The sequence below is a fragment of the Cyprinodon tularosa genome, unplaced genomic scaffold, assembly GCF_016077235.1.
Source record: "Cyprinodon tularosa strain WSP-4 unplaced genomic scaffold, ASM1607723v1 ctg737, whole genome shotgun sequence".
NCBI lineage: Eukaryota > Metazoa > Chordata > Actinopteri > Cyprinodontiformes > Cyprinodontidae > Cyprinodon > Cyprinodon tularosa.
Window position 1 is genome coordinate 1 of NW_024039493.1, and position 26323 is coordinate 26323.

Below are 26323 nucleotides of genomic sequence, written 5' to 3' on the forward strand. Positions count from 1 at the left end.
CAAAGGACCAGCCAAGGACCAGCCAAGGACCAGCCAAGGACTAGCCAAGGACTAGCAAAGGACCAGCCAAGGACCAGCCAAGGACTAGCAAAGGACCAGCCAAGGACCAGCCAAGGACTAGCAAAGGACTAGCAAAGGACCAGCCAAGGACCAGCCAAGGACTAGCCAAGGACCAGCCAAGGACCAGCCAAGGACCAGCCAAGGACTAGCAAAGGACCAGCCAAGGACCAGCCAAGGACCAGCCAAGGACTAGCAAAGGACCAGCCAAGGACCAGCCAAGGACCAGCCAAGGACCAGCCAAGGACCCATCAAGGAAAGTGGGAAAAGTTCGAATGGCTACCATTTCACATTGCAAAAAATGTGGAATTAGCCAAATAATCTCTGATTAGAGCATCTCTTGGGCTTCTTGGTTTAACTTATTGCTTTTTATGCTTCCCTATAATTTTCCTTGTTTTTAAAAACAAATAAGTCTTTCTTAGAGTTTAAAGTGGAGGTAAAGTTTTCAACCTTCTACAACTAACAGTTGAGGCGTCTCTTTCTGTTTGGATGAGCTAAACTGAATGGTTCCACTTTTAGAAGCTCCAATGACCCTTAAAGGCAGCGCCTACTTCCTGCTGTGCTCTGGGTGCTGTCTGCGTTTCCGGCCCTGTGCTTATGAGCAGGCAGGTCTGGTCGCTGATCAGCTGAGCCTTCTTACCTCCTCGTCGTTGGGCTGCAGGATGTGGTACAGCCAGGGGATTTCTCCCAGTTTGCCCAGTTCAACATCCAGGCTCTGCAGAGCGCTGGACAGCTGCTCCTCCTCTGGTGGGTCCAGTTGCTGGGAGATAGAGGAGTTAACCCATTTAACGAAAAGGATCAGCGTTAAAAACCAAAGGAGGATCTTAACCCCGCTCACCAGAGAGACGCGTCCCAGCAGGAGAGACTCGGTCTCGTTGTAAAGCGCCTTGACGGTGCTCGCCACCTCAATGGCTGTGTTCCTGGTCAGGCTCTGGAGAAGAACGGCAGTCTGATGTCAGACAACGTTGGATTAAAGCAAACTGAACACGGACACAGCAACACAAAAACTGATCTTAGGGGAGAAGATGAAGCTGTGAGGAATCTGTTCACACATGGAGCTAAAAGAAAGATGCATAATTTCCCCAATAAAGGCGACTGAAAGCGTTTCTGTTTCCTCATTTCCAGAATTAATCTAACTTTTCAAAGAAAGAAGCTTTCATTCACTGAAACATTCACTGAAACAGGACTGCTTCTCCTCTCTGTTATTACATCCACAGGTTTTCATCATCATCTCTGGTGGAAAGGCTGAAAACTGTAATTCCCCTGGCTGCCACTAGATGGTGGCAGTTCCTTTCAAACTCAAAGAGATTCAGTCCTGATTTAGAAGGTAACTAAAGTGTGAATTGGTGCTTTAGAAATAAACTGAACCGAAGGTCAGAGCTTTCTCCACAGACTAGGATTAAAGCTTGCTGTTGTTTCTGAGTCCTGATGAATCAAACTGAGAAATTTTGGTGTTTTTACATAATGAGTGATATTTTTCCTAAACATGGCTGCAGAAGTAAGAATCTACAGTAGCAGCCATTTAAATTGGCCCTACCCAGCCAAAAGCCAGCCAAATCCCCTCCAACTTCCAGCCACTGGCCGTCTCCGAGGCATGCTTATGTTTTTACTCTGACTCCAACCTGTCACTGAATCGCAGGGTCTGACCAGGAGATGATGCTTCTCTTTAGATCTAAATGTCCTAAAATCATGAATATTTTAGACCAGGCGCAACCAATTAAAAATTATTGGGGTCCAAATAAAGAAATTCATCAACCAGTAAAGGTCCAGGGACATTTTTAGTGATCTGTTACTTTAAACATAATTTAACACTGAAATAAAATTCAGGTGTTTATGCATCCATGTTATACAATGACTTTTTAAATAAAAAAATAGAAAATGTTTCCATTTTAAAATCTAAAGTGTTATTTTAAGTAGAGAACAACAATCGTTCAGTTTGGTTTATAGATAATTTCCTGATTCTCATATTTTCTCAAACACCTGAACTGATGGTTTGTTATTTTCTTTCTTTTTTCTGTCTTAATGTTGGCAGTGGGCTTTAGGCTGCCCTGCAAGGCTTTAAACCTGGGTTTAACCGGAGACTAAGCCATTCTCAAGCACATATCAAGGAGCTCATTTTGAGCCTGGATCCAGATTTATTGTTGATTCTGTTCATGGTGGAGAATCCTGCTTCCCAGCAGCAGGTTGAGCCAAACATCCTCTAAATGTGCAGGGTCATCTTTGAGCACGCCATTTCACTTTTCTTTCACCAGTTCACCGCAGTTCTTCCAGCAGTCCACACTTTCTCTGCTCTCTTTTTCTCATGGTCTTCTCCTTCTTTCCCATCGCCCGGCTTGCCACAGGTTTGCCTGCTGTGTCTAAAAGTAGCAGCAGCAGCAACCCAGACTGACAGCTCATTGGCTCATTTGGATCACGTGCAGCCTGGAGCCGGACGCTCCCCAGGGCTTTACCGTATTAATAGGAGAAGAGGCGCAAGAGAAATTAGACACTGCCGTCGGACAACATGGGGTAATTTATAAATGTTTTAAATCAGGTTGGGTCCGGATTAGCCAGCAGGTGGGTCCGCTAATCCGTGACCTCTGGTTATAGGAGACCCACCGAGGAAAGTGGGGAAAATTTGAATTGCTACTACTGAACACATCCTGTTACTGGAACGCCATGCAGCACACTGCCACTTCCTGCCGTCGGCTTCCTGTTAACTGCTCACCTCGGGGAATTTCGGGTGCATTTTGTTGATGGCGTGAGAAGCAGCGTTGACAGCGTGAGCCAGCTCCTGCTCTAAAAGCCCGTTGGTTTTTGCGGCTTCGCATATCCTGTGGTCAGAAGGAGAGAACACTTAGTGAGCGGGTTCAGGGAGGGATTCACATGTTTTCCATCATGACTTTTACCTCGTGATGAGTTCTTCCGCAGCACGGGCGCACATTTGCATGATGGCGTTCTCCTCCTCCGTGGCCAGATCCACAGACTGCTGTGGGTAGAGGTGTGGCCGTAGGGGGGGCTTGTCGTACTTCAGCTTGTCCTCCCATGACTTTAATGTGTTCTCAAACGCCTGCAGGAAAGAGTTCAGTCAAAGGCTGAAGCTAAAACATCCACATGATCCGCGGTATCTTCCTCACCCGGTCTCTCGTCAGCATCTGCGCTCTGTTCTTGTGCTGGATCTTGATAACGCCAGGCGGCTGGATCCAGGCCTCCCCGTCCACCTGGATGGGGACACCTTCATCTCCTAGGATGGTGATCTTCACCGTCCGACACTGAATCAGAAGGACTGAAATCAGTATCGTTCCTGGATTTTTACTTCCTGCTGCTGTGGGTGCTGCCGCTCACCTGGGCTATGCGGTGATGCTGCAGCTTGATGACTCTGGATACGGCCATCTGCATGCTCCCGAACACAGCCACCACCTCCAGGATCTTATCATCAAACGATGGAGCACAGAAGATCTGCAGCAGGACCGGATATCACAGACATTTATAGGGTTCTCTCATGCAGACTGCATCACTGCGGTGGTTTACAACTAACATACAAAGTCAGACGGTTTTGTTTTTGAAGTCGTATCACTTAAAGCACTAAAGCTGCCAAAAGACTAAATGTTTAGACATTGGTCTAAACTTCTGACTCAAGCCAGAGGATCATTTATAAACAAAATTAATCAGCAGTTTTCAAACAACTTCGTTGACAAAAACCAAACCCAGAAAACTTAAGACCAGACTGCAGGAAGCAACAGAAAAACAGACTGTAGGAAGCAACAGAAACACAGACTGCAGGAAGCAACAGAAACACAGACTGCAGGAAGCAACAGAAACACAGACTGCAGGAAGCAACAGAAACACAGACTGCAGGAAGCAACAGAAACACAGACTGCAAGAAGCGACAGAAACACAGACTGTAGGAAGCAACAGAAACACAGACTGCAGGAAGCAACAGAAACACAGACTGCAGGAAGCGACAGAAACACAGACTGTAGGAAGAACAGAAACACAGACTGCAGGAAGCGACAGAAACACAGACTGCAGGAAGCGACAGAAACACAGACTGCAGGAAGCGACAGAAACACAGACTGCAGGAAGCAACAGAAACACAGACTGTAGGAAGAACAGAAACACAGACTGTAGGAAGAACAGAAACACAGACTGTAGGAAGCGACAGAAACACAGACTGCAGGAAGCGACAGAAACACAGACTGCAGGAAGCGACAGAAACACAGACTGCAGGAAGCGACAGAAACACAGACTGCAGGAAGCGACAGAAACACAGACTGCAGGAAGCGACAGAAACACAGACTGCAGGAAGCGACAGAAACACAGACTGCAGGAAGCGACAGAAACACAGACTGCAGGAAACGACAGAAACACAGACTGCAGGAAGCAACAGAAACACAGACTGTAGGAAGCAACAGAAACACAGACTGCAGGAAGCAACAGAAACACAGACTGTAGGAAGCAACAGAAACACAGACTGCAGGAAGCAACTGAAACACAGACTGCAGGAAGCGACAGAAACACAGACTGCAGGAAGCAACAGAAACACAGACTGTAGGAAGCAACAGAAACACAGACTGCAGGAAGCAACAGAAACACAGACTGCAGGAAGCAAAAGAAACACAGACTGCAGGAAGCGACAGAAACACAGACTGTAGGAAGCAACAGAAACACAGACTGCAGGAAGCAAAAGAAACACAGACTGCAGGAAGCAACAGAAACACAGACTGCAGGAAGCAACAGAAACACAGACTGCAGGAAGCAAAAGAAACACAGACTGCAGGAAGCGACAGAAACACAGACTGTAGGAAGCAACAGAAACACAGACTGCAGGAAGCAAAAGAAACACAGACTGCAGGAAGCGACAGAAACACAGACTGCAGGAAGCGACAGAAACACAGACTGCAGGAAGCGACAGAAACACAGACTGCAGGAAGCGACAGAAACACAGACTGTAGGAAGCAACAGAAACACAGACTGCAGGAAGCAACAGAAACACAGACTGTAGGAAGCAACAGAAACACAGACTGCAGGAAGCAACTGAAACACAGACTGCAGGAAGCGACAGAAACACAGACTGCAGGAAGCGACAGAAACACAGACTGCAGGAAGCGACAGAAACACAGACTGCAGGAAGCGACAGAAACACAGACTGCAGGAAGCGACAGAAACACAGACTGTAGGAAGCAACAGAAACACAGACTGCAGGAAGCAACAGAAACACAGACTGTAGGAAGCAACAGAAACACAGACTGCAGGAAGCAACTGAAACACAGACTGCAGGAAGCGACAGAAACACAGACTGCAGGAAGCAACAGAAACACAGACTGCAGGAAGCGACAGAAACACAGACTGCAGGAAGCGACAGAAACACAGACTGTAGGAAGCAACAGAAACACAGACTGCAGGAAGCAACAGTAACACAGACTGTAGGAAGCAACAGAAACACAGACTGCAGGAAGCGACAGAAACACAGACTGCAGGAAGCGACAGAAACACAGACTGCAGGAAGCAACAGAAACACAGACTGCAGGAAGCAACTGAAACACAGACTGCAGGAAGCAACTGAAACACAGACTGCAGGAAGCGACAGAAACACAGACTGCAGGAAGCGACAGAAACACAGACTGCAGGAAGCGACAGAAACACAGACTGCAGGAAGCAACAGAAACACAGACTGTAGGAAGCAACAGAAACACAGACTGTAGGAAGCAACAGAAACACAGACTGCAGGAAGCAACAGAAACACAGACTGTAGGAAGCAACAGAAACACAGACTGCAGGAAGCAACTGAAACACAGACTGCAGGAAGCAACTGAAACACAGACTGCAGGAAGCGACAGAAACACAGACTGCAGGAAGCGACAGAAACACAGACTGCAGGAAGCAACAGAAACACAGACTGTAGGAAGCGACAGAAACACAGACTGCAGGAAGCAACAGAAACACAGACTGCAGGAAGCAACAGAAACACAGACTGTAGGAAGCAACAGAAACACAGACTGCAGGAAGCAACTGAAACACAGACTGCAGGAAGCGACAGAAACACAGACTGCAGGAAGCGACAGAAACACAGACTGCAGGAAGCGACAGAAACACAGACTGCAGGAAGCAACAGAAACACAGACTGCAGGAAGCGACAGAAACACAGACTGCAGGAAGCAACAGAAACACAGACTGTAGGAAGCGACAGAAACACAGACTGTAGGAAGCAACAGAAACACAGACTGCAGGAAGCAACTGAAAAACAGACTGCAGGAAGCGACAGAAACACAGACTGCAGGAAGCGACAGAAACACAGACTGCAGGAAGCAACAGAAACACAGACTGCAGGAAGCAACAGAAACACAGACTGTATGAAGCAACAGAAACACAGACTGCAGGAAGCGACAGAAACACAGACTGTAGGAAGCAACAGAAACACAGACTGTAGGAAGCAACAGAAACACAGACTGCAGGAAGCGACAGAAACACAGACTGCAGGAAGCGACAGAAACACAGACTGCATGAAGCAACAGAAACACAGACTGCAGGAAGCAACAGAAACACAGACTGTAGGAAGCAACAGAAACACAGACTGCAGGAAGCAACAGAAACACAGACTGTAGGAAGCAACAGAAACACACACTGTAGGAAGCAACAGAAACACAGACTGCAGGAAGCAACAGAAACACAGACTGTAGGAAGCAACAGAAACACAGACTGCAGGAAGCGACAGAAACACAGACTGCAGGAAGCGACAGAAACACAGACTGCAGGAAGCAACAGAAACACAGACTGCAGGAAGCAACAGAAACACAGACTGTAGGAAGAACAGAAACACAGACTGTAGGAAGCGACAGAAACACAGACTGTAGGAAGAACAGAAACACAGACTGTAGGAAGCGACAGAAACACAGACTGCAGGAAGCAAAAGAAACACAGACTGCAGGAAGCAACAGAAACACAGACTGCAGGAAGCGACAGAAACACAGACTGCAGGAAGCAACAGAAACACAGACTGTAGGAAGCAACAGAAACACAGACTGCAGGAAGCAACAGAAACACAGACTGCAGGAAGCAACTGAAACACAGACTGCAGGAAGCGACAGAAACACAGACTGCAGGAAGCGACAGAAACACAGACTGCAGGAAGCGACAGAAACACAGACTGTAGGAAGCAACAGAAACACAGACTGCAGGAAGCAACAGAAACACAGACTGCAGGAAGCAACAGAAACACAGACTGCAGGAAGCAACAGAAACACAGACTGCAGGAAGCAACAGAAACACAGACTGCAGGAAGCGACAGAAACACAGACTGCAGGAAGAAACTGAAACACAGACTGCAGGAAGCAACAGAAACACAGACTGCAGGAAGCAACAGAAACACAGACTGCAGGAAGCGACAGAAACACAGACTGCAGGAAGAAACTGAAACACAGACTGCAGGAAGCGACAGAAACACAGACTGCAGGAAGCGACAGAAACACACACTGCAGGAAGCAACAGAAACACAGACTGCAGGAAGAAACTGAAACACAGACTGCAGGAAGCGACAGAAACACAGACTGCAGGAAGCAACAGAAACACAGACTGCAGGAAGCAACAGAAACACAGACTGTAGGAAGCGACAGAAACACAGACTGCAGGAAGAAACTGAAACCCAGACTGCAGGAAGCGACAGAAACACAGACAGCAGGAAGCGACAGAAACACAGACTGCAGGAAGCAACAGAAACACAGACTGCAGGAAGCAACACAAACACAGACTGCACGAAGCGACAGGAACACAGACTGCAGGAAGCAACAGAAACACAGACTGCAGGAAGCAACAGAAACACAGACTGCAGGAAGCAACAGAAACACAGACTGTAGGAAGCAAAAGAAACACACACTGTAGGAAGCAACAGAAACACAGACTGCAGGAAGCAACAGAAACACAGACTGTAGGAAGCAACAGAAACACAGACTGTAGGAAGCAACAGAAACACAGACTGCAGGAAGCAACAGAAACACAGACTGCAGGAAGCAACAGAAACACAGACTGCAGGAAGCAACAGAAACACAGACTGCAGGAAGCAACAGAAACACAGACTGTAGGAAGAACAGAAACACAGACTGCAGGAAGCGACAGAAACACAGACTGCAGGAAGCGACAGAAACACAGACTGCAGGAAGCGACAGAAACACAGACTGCAGGAAGCGACAGAAACACAGACTGCAGGAAGCAACAGAAACACAGACTGCAGGAAGCAACTGAAACACAGACTGCAGGAAGCGACAGAAACACAGACTGCAGGAAGCGACAGAAACACAGACTGCAGGAAGCGACAGAAACACAGACTGCAGGAAGCAACAGAAACACAGACTGCAGGAAGCAACTGAAAAACAGACTGCAGGAAGCGACAGAAACACAGACTGCAGGAAGCGACAGAAACACAGACTGCAGGAAGCAACAGAAACACAGACTGTAGGAAGCAACAGAAACACAGACTGTAGGAAGCAACAGAAACACAGACTGCAGGAAGCAACTGAAACACAGACTGTAGGAAGCAACAGAAACACAGACTGCAGGAAGCAACAGAAACACAGACTGTAGGAAGCAACAGAAACACAGACTGCAGGAAGCAACTGAAACACAGACTGTAGGAAGCAACAGAAACACAGACTGCAGGAAGCAACAGAAACACAGACTGCAGGAAGCGACAGAAACACAGACTGCAGGAAGCGACAGAAACACAGACTGCAGGAAGCGACAGAAACACAGACTGCAGGAAGCAACAGAAACACAGACTGCAGGAAGCAACAGAAACACAGACTGTAGGAAGCAACAGAAACACAGACTGTAGGAAGCAACAGAAACACAGACTGCAGGAAGCAACTGAAACACAGACTGTAGGAAGCAACAGAAACACAGACTGCAGGAAGCAACAGAAACACAGACTGTAGGAAGCAACAGAAACACAGACTGCAGGAAGCAACTGAAACACAGACTGTAGGAAGCAACAGAAACACAGACTGCAGGAAGCAACAGAAACACAGACTGTAGGAAGCAACAGAAACACAGACTGCAGGAAGCAACTGAAACACAGACTGTAGGAAGCAACAGAAACACAGACTGCAGGAAGCAACAGAAACACAGACTGCAGGAAGCAACAGAAACACAGACTGTAGGAAGCAACAGAAACACAGACTGCAGGAAGCAACAGAAACACAGACTGCAGGAAGCAACATAAACACAGACTGCAGGAAGCAACAGAAACACAGACTGTAGGAAGCAACAGAAACACAGACTGTAGGAAGCAACAGAAACACAGACTGCAGGAAGCAACAGAAACACAGACTGTAGGAAGCAACAGAAACACAGACTGTAGGAAGCAACAGAAACACAGACTGCAGGAAGCAACAGAAACACAGACTGTAGGAAGCAACAGAAACACAGACTGCAGGAAGCAACTGAAACACAGACTGCAGGAAGCAACAGAAACACAGACTGCAGGAAGCAACAGAAACACAGCAAAGGAAAACCTCCGCGCTTCAGACAGACCATAAACACTCACATCGTCCTCTTTGGTGCCGCCCCAGAAATTGGTTCCACCTGCGTAGCTGGGAATGTTCAACACAGCGATGCCCTGAAGGCTGGGCAGAGGGATGTACTGGCCGTCACACTGCAAGGAGAAACAGGAAGCTGGGCTGCAGGTGGAACTTTGTCAGTTTAAAAAAAAATACGGTATAATAAATTATGAACCTGCCAAAATGAGGTTCAATGAGGGGAATGTGGTTTGGGTAAATACGATCAAGTAAAAAACGGTCCGCCGCCGCATCAGCGCACTCCCACCCCCCCCGCCGGTCCGTGAAAATATTGTCTGTCATGTAGCGGTCCGTGGTGCAAAAAAGGTTGGGGACCGCTGCTCTAAAGGATTCGGTTACAGTATATCTTTATTTCACACCAAGGCAGGTAAAATAATTATATTTTCAGAATAACTGCTATTATAATAGAGGCAGAAGAATTTGGTCCCATTGCATTTAAGCAGAGTAAGACACTAACTGCTGTTGGTTAGCTTTCATTGGTTGGATTAGTGGGTCGTTTGGAAAACCTTCACATCCGACTACCTTAAAGCTCAGTTTTTCTAAAGATTTCATATAAAACAAGCTTTAACAGTAAAAACAGTAAAAATGAGCAAAGTCAGATGACAAAGGGACTTAAACTCATGCGAAGTGATGCAGATGCTCAGTCTGCACTGATGAAGATGGCAGCCTGACACACTGATACTAATGGAACAGATGAGCGCTCCATTTCTTCATTCTCACAAAGTCTTTTTCCCAATTCACAAGAATGGGAGCACGGACTCGTATCCTCGCCAAGTCTGTTCTTGCGAAGAACTCAGGAAAGTCTGGACTCGAAGAGAACGGGAGCACGCAGAATAAATCTGTATCAATTAGAACTGAAGCGTATTGATGACATCACCACATTCAAAGCTAGCCTGGAGCTGCATTTCACCTCCTGTTATTAATAATCTCTAGATAATAATAAATGATGACTTTTTTCATTTATTGGGGGAATAATAATGAACACAGTCAGATAAACACAAATCAAATTAACATTTTGCCAAATAAAAAAAAAAAAACCTCCATCAGAGCCAGCAGTCCTTCACACACGGCTATGCAGAGAGAGGGCTGCTGCAGACGGGCTAACGTTAGCCCTGGCCGCTGCAGACGGGCTGACGTTAGCCCTGGCCGCTGCAGACGGGCTAACGTTAGCCCTGGCCGCTGCAGACGGGCTAACGTTGGCCCTAGCTGCTGCAGATGGGCTAACGTTAGCCCTGGCTTCTGCAGACGGGCTAATGTTAGCCCCGGCCGCTGCAGATGGGCTAACGTTAGCCCCGGCCGCTGCAGACGGGCTAACGTTAGCCCTGGCCGCTGCAGACAGGCTAATGTTAACCCCGGCCGCTGCAGACGGGCTGACGTTAGCCCTGGCCGCTGCAGACGGGCTAACGTTAGCCCTGGCCGCTGCAGACGGGCTAACGTTGGCCCTGGCTGCTGCAGACGGGCTAACGTTAGCCCTGGCCGCTGCAGACGGGCTAACGTTGGCCCTGGCCGCTGCAGATGGGCTAACGTTAGCCCTGGCTGCTGCAGACGGGCTAATGTTAGCCCTGGCCGCTGCAGACGGGCTAACGTTGGCCCTGGCTGCTGCAGACGGGCTAACGTTAGCCCTGGCTGCTGCAGACGGGCTAATGTTAGCCCTGGCCGCTGCAGATGGGCTAACGTTAGCCCCGGCCGCTGCAGACGGGCTAACGTTAGCCCTGGCCGCTGCAGACGGGCTAATGTTATCCCTGGCCGCTGCAGATGGGCTAACGTTAGCCCTGGCTGCTGCAGACGGGCTAGCGTTAGCCCCGGCCGCTGCAGACGGGCTAACGTTAGCCCTGGCCGCTGCAGACAGGCTAATGTTAACCCCGGCCGCTGCAGACGGGCTGACGTTAGCCCTGGCCGCTGCAGACGGGCTAACGTTAGCCCTGGCCGCTGCAGACGGGCTAACGTTGGCCCTGGCCGCTGCAGATGGGCTAACGTTAGCCCTGGCTGCTGCAGACGGGCTAATGTTAGCCCCGGCCGCTGCAGATGGGCTAACGTTAGCCCCGGCCGCTGCAGACGGGCTAACGTTAGCCCTGGCCGCTGCAGACGGGCTAACGTTAGCCCTGGCCGCTGCAGACGGGCTAACGTTGGCCCTGGCTGCTGCAGACGGGCTAACGTTAGCCCTGGCTGCTGCAGACGGGCTAATGTTAGCCCTGGCCGCTGCAGATGGGCTAACGTTAGCCCCGGCCGCTGCAGACGGGCTAACGTTAGCCCTGGCCGCTGCAGACGGGCTAATGTTATCCCTGGCCGCTGCAGATGGGCTAACGTTAGCCCTGGCTGCTGCAGACGGGCTAGCGTTAGCCCCGGCCGCTGCAGACGGGCTAACGTTAGCCCTGGCCGCTGCAGACAGGCTAATGTTAACCCCGGCCGCTGCAGACGGGCTGACGTTAGCCCTGGCCGCTGCAGACGGGCTAACGTTAGCCCTGGCCGCTGCAGACGGGCTAACGTTGGCCCTGGCCGCTGCAGATGGGCTAACGTTAGCCCTGGCTGCTGCAGACGGGCTAATGTTAGCCCCGGCCGCTGCAGATGGGCTAACGTTAGCCCCGGCCGCTGCAGACGGGCTAACGTTAGCCCTGGCCGCTGCAGACGGGCTAACGTTAGCCCTGGCCGCTGCAGACGGGCTAACGTTGGCCCTGGCCGCTGCAGATGGGCTAACGTTAGCCCTGGCTGCTGCAGACAGGCTAATGTTAGCCCCGGCCGCTGCAGATGGGCTAACGTTAGCCCCGGCCGCTGCAGACGGGCTAACGTTAGCCCTGGCCGCTGCAGACGGGCTAATGTTATCCCTGGCCGCTGCAGATGGGCTAACGTTAGCCCTGGCCGCTGCAGACGGGCTAACGTTAGCCCTGGCCGCTGCAGACGGGCTAACGTTAGCCCCGGCCGCTGCAGACGGGCTAACGTTAGCCCCGGCCGCTGCAGAGGGGCTAACGTTAGCCCGAGGATAACTGCAGCCAGTTAGCTCTGCTGGTTGCAGCTTAAAGTATAATCTGCAGGGATTAAAGTATAATCCCTGGCCTCTGCAGACGGGCTAACGTTAGCCCCGGCTGCTGCAGACGGGCTAACGTTAGCCCCGGCCGCTACAGACGGGCTAACGTTAGCCCGAGGATAACTGCAGCCAGTTAGCTCTGCTGGTTGCAGCTTAAAGTATAATCTGCAGGGATTAAAGTATAATCCCTGGCCTCTGCAGACGGGCTAACGTTAGCCCGAGGATAACTGCAGCCAGTTAGCTCTGCTGGTTGCAGCTTAAAGTATAATCTTCTCGCCTCAAATGATCTTAAAACGTACTTTTATTGAACAACAGCAACAGAAAAGGGAACAATTAACTTATTACTCTGAGCTCTGTGAGCGCTAAAGTGGAAGCTGCTGCTGCTGCAGTGCATGCTGGGACAGCTGTCAGTCTGGAGAACGGACAAGTCTGTTCTGATGCATGCTGGGGAAGAGGGAGGGGCCAGAACAACATCCGTGGACTTTGTCCATTCTCGGTCTGCAGTTCTTGTGAATTGGAACAGTGCTAGGGCTGAGGATGATGACGTTTCACGAGGACACGAGGACGCACAAGAAACGTTTTCCTCCTTACGTGGGAAGCTAGCGAACTCATACGACAGCCGATAATTGCTAAATAAACCTGCTGTCATGGTTTGCCTCACCTCCAGCTGGACCTTTTGCTCCAGGTTCTTGTAAGTTCTCTGCAGCAGCTCTTTAGTGCCCAAAACACCGTACCACATCATGTTCTTTGTACGACTTCTGTTAGGAGGGTGCAGGTGGTGCAATTGGTAAATATTTATTATAAAATCCTCATTATGAATGTGAATCAACTGTTGAAACGTGGATTTCAGGAGAAATGCGCCTCACCTGCATTTCTCTGGATGCTCCTCCCTCTTGTTGTTGAACTCCAGCGAGATCTTGGCGTCCAGGCCGATGCCAAAGTAGTTGTTCATGACGCACTTCTCCATGTAGCCCTCTCTGCCACAAAGAGACACAAGGTCAGTGGGAGCCAGTGGGAGGAGCTGACGTATAGACGGAGGCCAGGCGGCTCTCACAGAGAGTCCAGGTCCGGGTCGATGAAGGGAGTCGCACCAAACGGGTCGATGTTAGCCAGCAGCATCTTGCTAATGATGGAGCTGCCGGCGATAGAGGCGGCCAGCCCCGCTCGCAGGCCTGCACATAAACCAAACCTCCATGGGTGAACCGGCTGCAGCTCCTGAAGCACAACCTGTTTGTGTGTGTTTGGGTTTACCAGGGCAGATGATGCGGGTGTTGAGCACAGGGAGGTTCTCCTTGCTGGTGGTGAAGGGGGTGATGGTGAAGGGGCCATAAGACTGGGTGCTGCGGCTCACCCTCCTCTCCGTCGGAGAACAGGGACTCTTTGCACCTGAAGACACAAATAAAAAACCTTCAGTTCTCCACAGAACTGCAGAACCCAGGAGGTCCGAAAACACAACACAGGGTCATCCCAAAAAAGTTAAAATCAATCCTCTGGACTTTGTTTCCAAGTTTGAAGACGTTTCTCTTCCATCCAGGAAGATTTTTCAATCCAAAATGTCAGAAATAGCGTTTAGTTCCAGGTTTTATCCAGCAGCCCAACAAAGCCTGGTTTTAGTTTAGAAAACATGCAAATAGAAACGGATGAACGGGTCCCCCCCTTTGGAATGGGGGTCGTTTGGCTTCTTTATTAGCCTGCAATGCCCCATACCTGTCATATTTGCATGTTTTCTAAACCAAAACAAGAATGAATGAAAGAAAGAATAAATGACTCAATGAATTCATGAATGAATAAATGCATGAATGAATGAAAGAAAGAATAAATTACTCAATGACTGCATGAATGAATAAATGCACGAATGAATGAAAGAATAAATGACTCAATGAATGAATGAATTCATGAATTAATGAAAGAAAGAATAAATGACTCAATGAACGAATGAATGACTCAATGAATTCATGAATGAATAAATGCATGAATGAATGAAAGAAAGAATAAATGACTCAATGAATTCATGAATGAATGAATGCATGAATGAATGAAAGAAAGAATAAATGACTCAATGAACGAATGAATGACTCAATGAATTCATGAATGAATAAATGCATGAATGAATGAAAGAAAGAATAAATGACTCAATGAATTCATGAATGAATGAATGCATGAATGAATGAAAGAAAGAATAAATTACTCAATGAATGCATGAATGAATAAATGCATGAATGAATGAAAGAATAAATGACTCAATGAATGAATGAATTCATGAATTAATGAAAGAAAGAATAAATGACTCAATGAACGAATGAATGACTCAATGAATTCATGAATGAATAAATGCATGAATGAATGAAAGAAAGAATAAATTACTCAATGAACGAATAAATGACTCAATGAATTCATGAATGAATGAATGCATGAATGAATGAAAGAAAGAATAAATTACTCAATGAATGCATGAATGAATAAATGCACGAATGAATGAAAGAATAAATGACTCAATGAATGAATGAATTCATGAATTAATGAAAGAAAGAATAAATGACTCAATGAACGAATGAATGACTCAATGAATTCATGAATGAATAAATGCATGAATGAATGAAAGAAAGAATAAATGACTCAATGAATTCATGAATGAATGAATGCATGAATGAATGAAAGAAAGAATAAATGACTCAATGAACGAATGAATGACTCAATGAATTCATGAATGAATAAATGCATGAATGAATGAAAGAAAGAATAAATGACTCAATGAATTCATGAATGAATGAATGCATGAATGAATGAAAGAAAGAATAAATTACTCAATGAATGCATGAATGAATAAATGCATGAATGAATGAAAGAATAAATGACTCAATGAATGAATGAATTCATGAATTAATGAAAGAAAGAATAAATGACTCAATGAACGAATGAATGACTCAATGAATTCATGAATGAATAAATGCATGAATGAATGAAAGAAAGAATAAATTACTCAATGAACGAATAAATGACTCAATGAATTCATGAATGAATGAATGCATGAATGAATGAAAGAAAGAATAAATTACTCAATGAATGCATGAATGAATAAATGCATGAATGAATGAAAGAATAAATGACTCAATGAATGAATGAATTCATGAATTAATGAAAGAAAGAATAAATGACTCAATGAACGAATGAATGACTCAATGAATTCATGAATGAATAAATGCATGAATGAATGAAAGAAAGAATAAATTACTCAATGAACGAATAAATGACTCAATGAATTCATGAATGAATGAATGCATGAATGAATGAAAGAAAGAATAAATTACTCAATGAATGCATGAATGAATAAATGCATGAATGAATGAAAGAATAAATGACTCAATGAATTCATGAATGAATGAAAGAAAGAATAAATTACTCAATGAATGCATGAATGAATAAATGCATGAATGAATGAAAGAATAAATGACTCAATGAATTCATGAATGAATGAAAGAAAGAATAAATGAATCAATGAATTCATGAATGAATGAAAGAAAGATTGAATGAATGAAAAAATGAATGAATGAATGAATGAATGAATGAATGAATGAATGAATGAATCCTGGGGATGGCTGAACAGAAACCAGACCTGTAGCCTCTATCTGGTTTATGAAGATCTTCTCTAAATCAACAGAAGTTGCAGAAAGTTAGAATGAGAAGATAGCGAGCTGAGCCTGGAGCAGGAGGTGGAACATTAGAGCAGCAACGATCCTCTCCTCTCCTTTTAGCTCTGATCTCTGCCTTTATTTATGACAGGAAGTCTGATTTGCGTCAGCAGAGCATTTTTCCATGAGCCTGAGCAGCCCAGAGCGCTGCGTTCAGCTCCTCTCCGTTCTCTCCTCCTCCGACCTTAAAACACTCACAGGACATGGCTTCCAGCTCCTTGGTGTCTTCGTCCTTCTCGCTGTCCCTGTTCTCGTCCTCGCTGTCCTTCCTGAACTCTAGGGGCGATGGGAGCTCCGTGTCATCCGCGTGGGCGTTCTGGTCATCTACCACTGATGACAGGAAACGCAGGAGGAATGAGAACGCCGCGCTGCACGTTTAGTAACAATAACCAGAACTGCTCTGCAAAAGTATTCACACCCTTTTTATAACTGAAACAGGAAATGACAGACATGAAGCCATTTGGGTCAGAAAAAACACCGTTCAAACACGGTGGTGGCAGCAGCATGCTGGGGGATAAAGAAGCTGGTAAATGAAGGAAGGCGGCTAGCGTCCCACATTTCCTGTTAAACGTTTTAACGTGAAGCTGACAGATTAGGGGTGTGAATACTTGTGAAAGGCGCAGCAGCTGCTTCACCTCTCACAGCCTGCTCTATGATCTGCCGCACCGCCTTCTTCAGGCTGTCGGCTCGGAGCATCAGCTGCTCCCTGCTCCTGAACAGCTGCTGCGAGGAGCCTCCTCCTGCTCCTTTCTCCGTCTCCTCCTCCTCCAGCTTCCGCTTAGGCTCCGTCAGGCTCTCCTCGCTGGCCTCCTCCTCATCCTCGTCTTCATCCTCCTCTTGCTCCTCTTCTACAATGGGGGGGGTGCAGTGGGGGAGCGGGAGCAGAGACTGGCACTCTGCGTTAAGAGTCTGGAGGAGGGAGTCCAGCTTCTCGTTCAGGAGGGAGCACTGGGGGGGGGGACATTAAGGCAGAACAATGTTTAAAAGTAAAATCTCTAGTATTTTTGTACCAAATCCGTTTCATCTTTCCTTTACTCCCTTAAAGGCGATAAATTACACATCAGTTCAGTTTTAGCATTTATGCTACGTTCACATCGCAGGCGCTCTGAGCAGCAGAAGCAGCAGGTTTAAATGAAAAGTCAATGGTTGACGCGCATCAGGACGCAGCAAAAGGTCCTGCAGCACATTTTGAGCTTCCGAGCTTCTAAGGACTGTTAAGCAGCAGCTGCTGGAAAAATGTAACTTTAGCTGCTGGACGCGCCGCAACAACAAATGAGAGAAGCTGATCTGGGAGCTGGCAGGGAGTCAGACGCAGCACTGCTGATGCAGAGCGCTATGATCACTCCTCTGAAACAGTTTATTAACGCCTAAATTAACTTCAAATGTAGAAACCTGCCGGCAGAATATGTTGGCTTTTATTATCCTGCTGCCTGCAGTTTGTAGCACAGACCTGAAAAACGCTAACATCTACTTCCAGCCGCCACCAACAGGAGGGGAAAACCCTGGAGAGGCGAGCGGGCCTGAGGCAGCTGCTGCTGGGGATTCCCAGTGACAGCGCAGCGCCGGTATGTGGGGGTCTGAGAGGCTCCCACAGAGAAATAATCTTTGAAGGCAGGATGGTAATCTGGATGAACTGACTGCACAGATCATGTTTTCAGGAGGACTTTCTCACTTCAACATAGATTCTAACTAGGGATGCACGATATTGGGATTTTGGCCGATATCCGATATGCCGATATTTTAAAACTCATGTAGCCGATAACCGATATCGATACCGATGTTAAAGCTGGACAAAAATAAGTAGTCATTGAAAATAGCAGTTTTTTTTATCCATTTCTGACACTTTGAAAAATAATATACTCAAATATATTTTCATATGCTGATATCAAATTGATTTTTAAAAACGCGGTATTGACCTATTTTACCTTCAAAATCTCGTGAAATTTCATCGTTCTGTTACAAACTCTCGTGATATTTTGCAAATTCTTGTGAGATTTTGTTAGTAAAATAGATCGATACCGCGTCAATATATCAACATATAAAAATATGGCAACATTTGGTGAATTTTCGGGGGATTTCGTAGCATAACGATGACATATAGCAATATTTCATTAGTAAAAGAGATTGATATGATGTTTTTAAATGGCAATATATCAGCATATGAAGATATTGGGATATTTTAGTGTATCAAAAATTTTTCCCTCGTCTTTAGAAGCAGAAGCATGAGACACATCTGGACTCACTTTACTGGACGTCTGACCTTAATGTGGATCAGAAATGAAGCAGCAGAAGCTTCTTTGCTGTGAAATCGAGGTGTGAACGCAGCATTCGACCCTTCAGGTCCAGTTTGGATCTATTTAGATGATTTTTGGGTTCAGATTTGTTAATTTGCAGTATTTGCTCATGAAGTTGAAGGACGCTGAAGCAACAATGAAAGTAGACGGTCTGCTTCCTCTGTGCGTTACGGCGCCCCCCCCAGCATCAGACCGCCGTGCGTCTGGTTAAATCTATTGTTTATGGGTACATACATCCTCTTTGTACTTAGCAGTGCATCAGCTCTACACTGCAAAAACCACCTAAAATTGAGAAAAAATGTCTTAAATTAAGTGTATATACCATTAATTTGAGTAGGTAAATAAAATAATTTGCCAATGGAATGAGTATTCTAAGTCTTAAAATAAGACAATTAGATAATATGCACTTGAAATAAGACAATGCAATAGTGTTTTCTTATTTTAAATGTAAATTGTCTTGTTCCATTGGCAAAGTGTCTCAAGTACCTCCTCAATTCAAGAAAAAATGCACTTATTGCAAGAAAAAATGACTTATTTAGATTTCAATTTTTTGCAGTGTTTAAAGGGATAAACATTCTTCCTTTCAAGCACTTTGGATTTAAACTTTATAAGGTATCTTGACATCCAGCTTAAGTTACTGTGAATTCTTCATTTATCCTGCAGAGAAAATCGTTGAACTGATTTGAGGTAATTATATTTTTCTGTCTGACTTGATTTAAAAACTCTCCTGTTGTTGATTCGTTTGAACAAACTTCTGAAAAAGACGTTTCTGTGCTGCTAGAATATCGCATCTCTACTATTAAACAACATATCTTGTCCAACAGGATGAAATGGACGCTCTGCTACCTGAAAGGGGGCGGGGTTTAGACCAGGGGCCGTTAAATTCAGACCAAAGTTTTGCAGCTCCACTTATAGACCACTAATGACTTCAAATGGAAAAGAAGAATTTGAAAAGTTTCATTGTCCGTTTTTATAGGTGAGCTTGATCCAGCTGGTAAAAGCCGTCCTGCTGCTGGAAACGATGAAACTAAAACACAGCTAGAGGCTTTAGACACTGAGCTCGTTCATCAGCTAACAGGACGAAAAGAGATGAACCGACGTCACAACATTCTAAACTGAAACATTAACAAACAGAAAGAAGAAGAGATTCTGTTTTCACAGACTTACTTTGAGGGACATGGAGTCGCACTCCTCCACGTTCTCAGTGCTTTTCTCGTACGCTTTCCCCACTTTGGCAATAAAATCCTTTATGGTTTCACACAGGATCCTGAGGAGTACAAAGCATTTCCAGTAAAAAAAAAACCCCAGAATCCTTTGGGCTGTTTGTCACATCGACATAACAGAAGAGAAGACCCCGCATTGACTGTTGCAGAGCAGGAATTACAGGAGCCATCTTGGGGAGGTCGCCCTGTTCCTCTAAGCTGCTGGTTTAACCAGAACAGAAGAAGAACGCTTCAGTGCTGCACCGTATTTTGTTTGAAAAAATACGGCGACGGACGGTTCGATGGATAACTTTGTGGAGTAATCAGACCTTTGAATGACATAAACAGCATATATACACATTATCTATCTATCTATCTATCTATCATCTATCTATCTATCTATCTATCTATCTATCTATCTATCTATCTATCTATCTATCTATCTATCTATCTATCTATCTATCATCTATCTATCTATCTATATAGATATAGATAGATAGATAGATAGATAGATAGATAGATAGATAGATAGATAGATAGATAGATAGATAGATAGATAGATAGAAGGATGTGCATATATATCTGTGTATACCATGTATGTTTGTGTTTTTAGTAATAAATATATATAAATGTATATAAATGTTTGCAACATGCATCCATCCTATCATAATATTTTATTACTCTTTTTTTTATTACAGGCACAAAGCATAATAGTGTATTTCTGTAAATAAGAATGCCAATTTTTCATCTACAGTTCCCACGTTTTCAGGAACAAAGAAAACACCTCCAGTAGTGAAACATAGTGAGAGAACATTAGTAGTGAAAAAACACACACACACCTCTGGAGGAAAAAGAAGAACAGGAAAAACAGAAAATAAACAGAATATTCTATTGCTGTTAACCACACTAAGAATTAGTAAATAAACTGAACCATTTGTTTGTTTTCAGCCAAAAAAAAAAAAAAACTGTGAAAATTAGTTAAATATTCAGAAAGTTAAAGGGGATTAAAATTGATTTTGTTCCTGCTCAACACATTACATTGAGCGGAGCTGTCGACCGCACCAAGATGGCGCCACCAAATCCCACCAGTGGCTTTCACTGGCGCTGGTGGGATTTGGTGGCGGGGGGGGGTACTACATAAGGCCGGACCGATGCATCGTTTTTTATCTGATTATCGTTACATCAGAGTAATCAATCCTCATGGTTGTTCAGGACTTTTTGGAGATGATTTTTCAACAAATATTATCAAATGAAACCAAAAACCTTAACAGTTGATCTGAATGTTGGAGGCTGCAGTACATCAGAGCCAGGCAGCTGAATTCAGCGATGAAGAGCTGAACACATGCAGGCGGTGACCCATAAAAACAACTACGCTGCCCCTAAACAGGCGATGGATGGTATGTCTCTAAAGTGCACTATCACTGTTTCACTGCTTTTCACTCTGGGCTCAATAATCTGTCTGATTTTCCTTTTCATTACCTGCTGTTGCAGGTGTGTTGCGTTCAGGTACAGCAGTAAATTCTGCTTCTGGTACAACAGACACAGGACTACAGCTTTTAGTGTGTCTCCATTGAAATGGAGGCGCTAAGAACTTACTTGGCAGAGGAGATGACGGCAGAGTGCTGCTCTGAGTTGAGGATCTTGGTCAGGTGGCTGACCACAGAGTCTTCGTAGGCTAAGATGTGAAACTGGGGCAGAAATGAGCAGAGAGAAACATCAGGTGCCATGTCTGCCTGGCCGTCCCGCTGCGGTCGCTCTGTTAGGCAGTACCTGGCAGTCGTGGGCTCCCTCTGGCGTGGCGGGGCAGCTGTGCTTCGGTGGGATCTTGATCTCATAGGTCATGATGCTCCAGCGGTCCAGCATCTTAGTGCTGGCCCGCTCCAGTTTCTCCAGGATCTGGGGCAGCTGGGTGTCGTCGTCGCAGGACGGGCCCCAGCCCAGCACCCGGGCCAGGTCGTTGCCGGTGCCGAGGGGCAGCACCCCCAGCTGGCACTGAAAGGCAGGCAGAGGGTGGATCGGCGTCCACGTTAGCTGATTGGTGCACGTTCATGCCTCTTCAATCAAAACAACATGCTAAGACCCGACTGTCCCGTTTGGGGCCGTTGCTAGCCTAAGAGAAATGGAGAACGTGGACCTTTACCTTGATTCTGAGGTTTCATATTCATAAAGAAAGAGATGCAAATAGAACCAAACCTCTTCCTGTTAGCCGCCTGCAGTAATGGCGGCCTTCCAGTCAGAAATGGAAACTGGTTTTCAAAGGTTATCTGGTGCTTTTTACTCTAAAAATGTCCACTAGAAATAAGACCTGATGCAGGCTGCAAGCAGCAGAAGCAGCAGGTTTACATGCAAAGTCAATGGGTGACGCGCAAAAAGATACATCTAAAGGTCCTGCAGCGTCTAGAGCAACAGGAGCAGCGCGTCATGAGCTTCTGAGCATCTGGATCATCTTTACTGGACGTCTGACCTTAATGTGGACAAGCGTCAGAAATGAAGCAGAAGCTTCTTTGTTGCTTCCAGCACTAGCGGCCTGAACGTAGCATTATTCATTAAAAATAGCCAAACGACTCTCTGGATTTCATCCGCCATTGTTCCAGGCAAAGAAAGGATTGGGTAGCATAATTATAATAAAGCTATTTATATGCATTAATCAAGAGGAACACTATGGCGATAGCCGTAATGCTCCACTGGTGAAAGTAAAATCTGTTGGGCTCTTTTTGGCATCAAGAGAATTATTCTTTTTGCCTTATTGCCAAACAGGACACTGTAAAAAAAAAAAGAAAAAAAAGAAAAATTAGAAAAAGAACTAAACCTGTAAAAGCATCAAAAATAAAGCAGCACGTGCGTTTTTGCTGCTCCTGCTGCGTTCGGTCTGAACGTAGCATATGACAGATGAAGCTAGCGCGGCTGTCATTTCCAGGGATGTTTACGTTTTCAACAAAGTGTCGAAGTTTAAAGCCATGTTGTTTCTAACAGCCATCTAGTTAGTTTTATTCACATTTTAGTCAACTAACACTTAAAAATGTCAGTTTTATGCCCTACTTTATAAAAATTGTCTCACAAAAGCTAAAAATAGCAGTTCTAGTTCAACACATCCTATTGGTTAATATAGCAGACAGAAGCTAACAGAATGTCCAATAAAGGAATGATTTTATCATCCAAGGTTTCCATCCCAAAGCAAACACTTCCTGATCTGCTATGAATTCTGCATTAAACACAGATCTATAAAATCTGCATAACTGCAAAGAAGCAAAGAACAAAAACATTCTTCTTTCTATTTGGTCATTTATTTCTTCAATCTGCCCCTCGGTTCCTGCTGCTCAGGAGTCAAAGTAGATTTAAATTCACAGGGTTTGATATAAAAAATACAGAGATCCTCCATAACTGCCTTGTAACGCCATGGCAACCCAGCCCTAAATGAATGAATATGTTATCTAAAACGTTGAAATATTTAAAGGAAAAAGAGAAAATGTATTAATGAAAATACAAGGAAACATTTACATCATATTTAAATAGATATAAATGAGAACAATGAGAGAAATATTCAAAGATCTATGAACCTTTTCATCTGGATCTTTATCCAGAAATAAACAGAAAGCAATAAAATATTTGCTCTGGATATAATTTAGGGATTCCTGTTGGTAGAAATGAAGGAATGTTTAGCATCACCTCCTGTGAGCTGGAAGAAATAAAATCTAGATAGTTAGACAAAGGGATTCTTTACGCTTGGCAGAGGATGATCAGCCACATCTAGTTTATTAAGTAGCGACAGCAGGAGGAGCTGTACTGCTGAGAGCGAAGCATCAGAGCGGAGCGTAAAGTGCAGACTCCGAGCTAACGACGCATTTCTGCACAGCTGGAAGATCAGAGTTAGTCAGAGTTCAGCGCGCCGTACCGGATCATTCTGGGTTATTTTCTCCCTGCTGCCATGATCCATCTGAGCTGCTGCAGAATGAGCAACGCCAGGTGGGTGTCACCACATACCTGCAGCACGGCTGATACTGCTTAGATTACAGGACAATGATGCATTTTAAAGTCGTAGGGAAGCAGCCGTTCCGAATTCTCCCGAGTTGTGCCCGACTGAGTGAATAAAGTGAATTTGATTGGTCGATTATCAAGGGGGCGGGATTGTTGTGGTGGAAGGTTTGCAAGCAAGTTTGGTTGTGGCCGGTTTGTCGGAAGCATCTTGCTAACCAGTTAGCAACTTAGTGCTAGCAGGTTCCCAATGGGAAATTCCATTCCAGATGGAACTCAATGGGAAAGGAAAGGATTCTGATTTCAACCGTTGCGTATATTAGCTGCGACACATGAATCAAGATGCTATGACCGAAAATATTTGATTGACAGATGACCGTTGATATATGATTGGCCGAATTTAGGTGTTCAGGCTGACGTAGAACTAACTGGCCTGCAGAAGATAACAGAAAAAAATAAAGGATTTTTTTTTTTTTATATAGAAATTTTACAAATAAGGTCTGATAAAGAGAACATTTATATACATGTTTAACCCTGTAATGCCAAATATTTGATACATACGGTTTCTGAAATGTTTTGCGTCTGACACCTTTTGCATAATTTAATGGTAAAAACTTTGCTCAAAATCCTATTGTACACAATCAGATATACCTGATAACAGCCAGTAGAAGACTACACAAAAAATAATCTTGACTTATCGCATAGTAATAAATTATTAATATCAAAAATGTATTTCTGTTTTTTCTTTTTACACATTTTGGTAAAATGCCAAATAAGGACTTCAAACCAAAAAAAAGTAATTTTCTGTTTTATTTTATTCTTGGATCGGGCTTTAAAGGGTTAAACCAGAATGATTTGCCATTTAAATAAGATTTCCCTGAGACTTTAAACGTCTAATAGACCACCCGCTTAGTCTCGTCAACGAAAACTCACACCCATGACCCGTCATGTTTTTGTCATGGATCCATGTTTATCTCCTCGGTTCTCGTTATCGTCATTAAAAAAGGAGCATTAATTAAATAATTTTATTATCATTGACTAAAACAACACTGGTTTAAAGGGGGATAAATATTACATTTTTCTTCCTCCTGGTGGGTACTTTCTGTCCTCTCAGGATGCTCGTTTCTTTCTCTCAGTCTGCGTCCTGTTTGCTACGTTGATAGAAATCTCATCATGACTCTTGGTTCTCACCTGTTTGTGCAGATTGAGCTTGTCGATCTCGGACAGAACCCATCCCACGCTGCCGTCCCCTCCGCACACCAGGATCCGGAAGTTGTCGAACTTCTGAAACAGCCGCAAACTGACAGAGAAACACGTGATGTAATTCCCAGTAAGGCAGGGCGCCGCCCCACGTCTGAGAGCAGGAGAACCCGCCGGGTCTGTGTCTCACCCCAGGTGGGGACCGCCGTTGACCAGGTCGAAGACTTGGGCCGGGTTGAGGAGCTGCTTGAAGCGCCGGAGAAATTTAACCCCCTGGTTGTCGCCGCTTTTAGAGTTGACAAAAACCAGCAGGGGGCTGGCGCATGATGGGGGGCAGGTGGCCTTCCAGAAGCCTGCAGAAAAATTAACAAACATGAACAATTTATAATTCCCATTCAGCAGTTATGTAACCTCTGAGAAAAAGAAATCTTTTCACGTTTGAGAGTCACTTTGAGCGCCATCCAGGTCAGAACGCCTTAGAGTGACTCAGCAGGTTTTATCTAAATTAACTTGCAGTTATTGAAGTTTTGATCAATAAATAACAGAGAGCGATGAAGTGTCAGGCTAGTTCAGGCGGTTGGTCTTTAAAACTCTGCTTCCTTCCTAAACCTCCTGAAAGTCGTTTATCGCTGGTTGTTATGACGATGTGATGACAACACATGCTGGAAACATGTGCTGGGCCCTAAACGCCAATCTGGGGGGGGAGACGCTGCGAGACACTTTGCTCCTTTAAGCAGAACCCTGTGATGACAGACCCCCCTCCCCCCTTTGATTTCTCTTCTCTCTGCTTCACTTTCTCAGCCTCTCTGTTGCTAAGGAATGAAGGAAGAAGAGGTTGAGCGGAGGCGAAGGGAGCCACTGTATTCCAGCACGTGCCGCAGCTCGTGCACCCCCCCCCCAGCCTTATCAAACTAAACGGCCCCTTTGCTCTTCCTCATGGAGGCAGAGGGGATCCAGAGCATGTGAGGCGATGTAATGAGAGCATAGAGATCATCTTGGCTGTTTAACTTCTCTCCATTCTCAGCATCTGGATGCTGAATCCCTCGTTCTGCCGCCATGCTGCTACCATCAGAGGACGGCGCCGGGTGGTTCAGGAAGGCTTTAACCTGAACAGTCCTGACAAATGGTACCAAATCCATAGTTATCCAAGTCTGTTCATGTTACTAACATGTCTGGAATTTTATATAGAGGGCCACCACAATAACACGCTCAGCTAAGTTTTAAAGGCATTTCATTGACCTACATTCATTTTCTATGGCCTAACCCAGACCTTTACCCTAACCCTAACTGTTACCAACATATACCTAACACTAAACCTAACCTAAACTGAATTCACACC

General features: G+C 45.3%; 1 protein-coding gene across 6 annotated transcripts in view; it reads right to left on the reverse strand.

Annotated features, from left to right (window-relative positions):
* Positions 1-664: 664 nt before the first annotated feature.
* Positions 665-26323, reverse strand: part of LOC119772986 (diacylglycerol kinase eta-like) — a 125812-nt gene continuing 100153 nt past the window's right edge. For all 6 annotated transcript variants that reach the window (XM_038269719.1, XM_038269718.1, XM_038269720.1 and 3 more), the window contains 18 exons: positions 25175-25337; positions 24976-25084; positions 21583-21804; positions 21409-21500; positions 19778-19877; positions 16952-17264; positions 16515-16646; positions 13879-14013; positions 13682-13799; positions 13494-13604; positions 13289-13385; positions 9575-9682; positions 3382-3495; positions 3174-3308; positions 2946-3106; positions 2765-2870; positions 896-988; positions 665-817 (listed from right to left, as the gene is read on the reverse strand). In XM_038269719.1, coding sequence (XP_038125647.1) covers positions 680-817; positions 896-988; positions 2765-2870; positions 2946-3106; positions 3174-3308; positions 3382-3495; positions 9575-9682; positions 13289-13385; positions 13494-13604; positions 13682-13799; positions 13879-14013; positions 16515-16646; positions 16952-17264; positions 19778-19877; positions 21409-21500; positions 21583-21804; positions 24976-25084; positions 25175-25337 — 2447 coding nt within the window. In that variant the 3' untranslated portion in view covers positions 665-679. The remainder of the gene's footprint in view (positions 818-895; positions 989-2764; positions 2871-2945; positions 3107-3173; positions 3309-3381; positions 3496-9574; positions 9683-13288; positions 13386-13493; positions 13605-13681; positions 13800-13878; positions 14014-16514; positions 16647-16951; positions 17265-19777; positions 19878-21408; positions 21501-21582; positions 21805-24975; positions 25085-25174; positions 25338-26323) is intronic.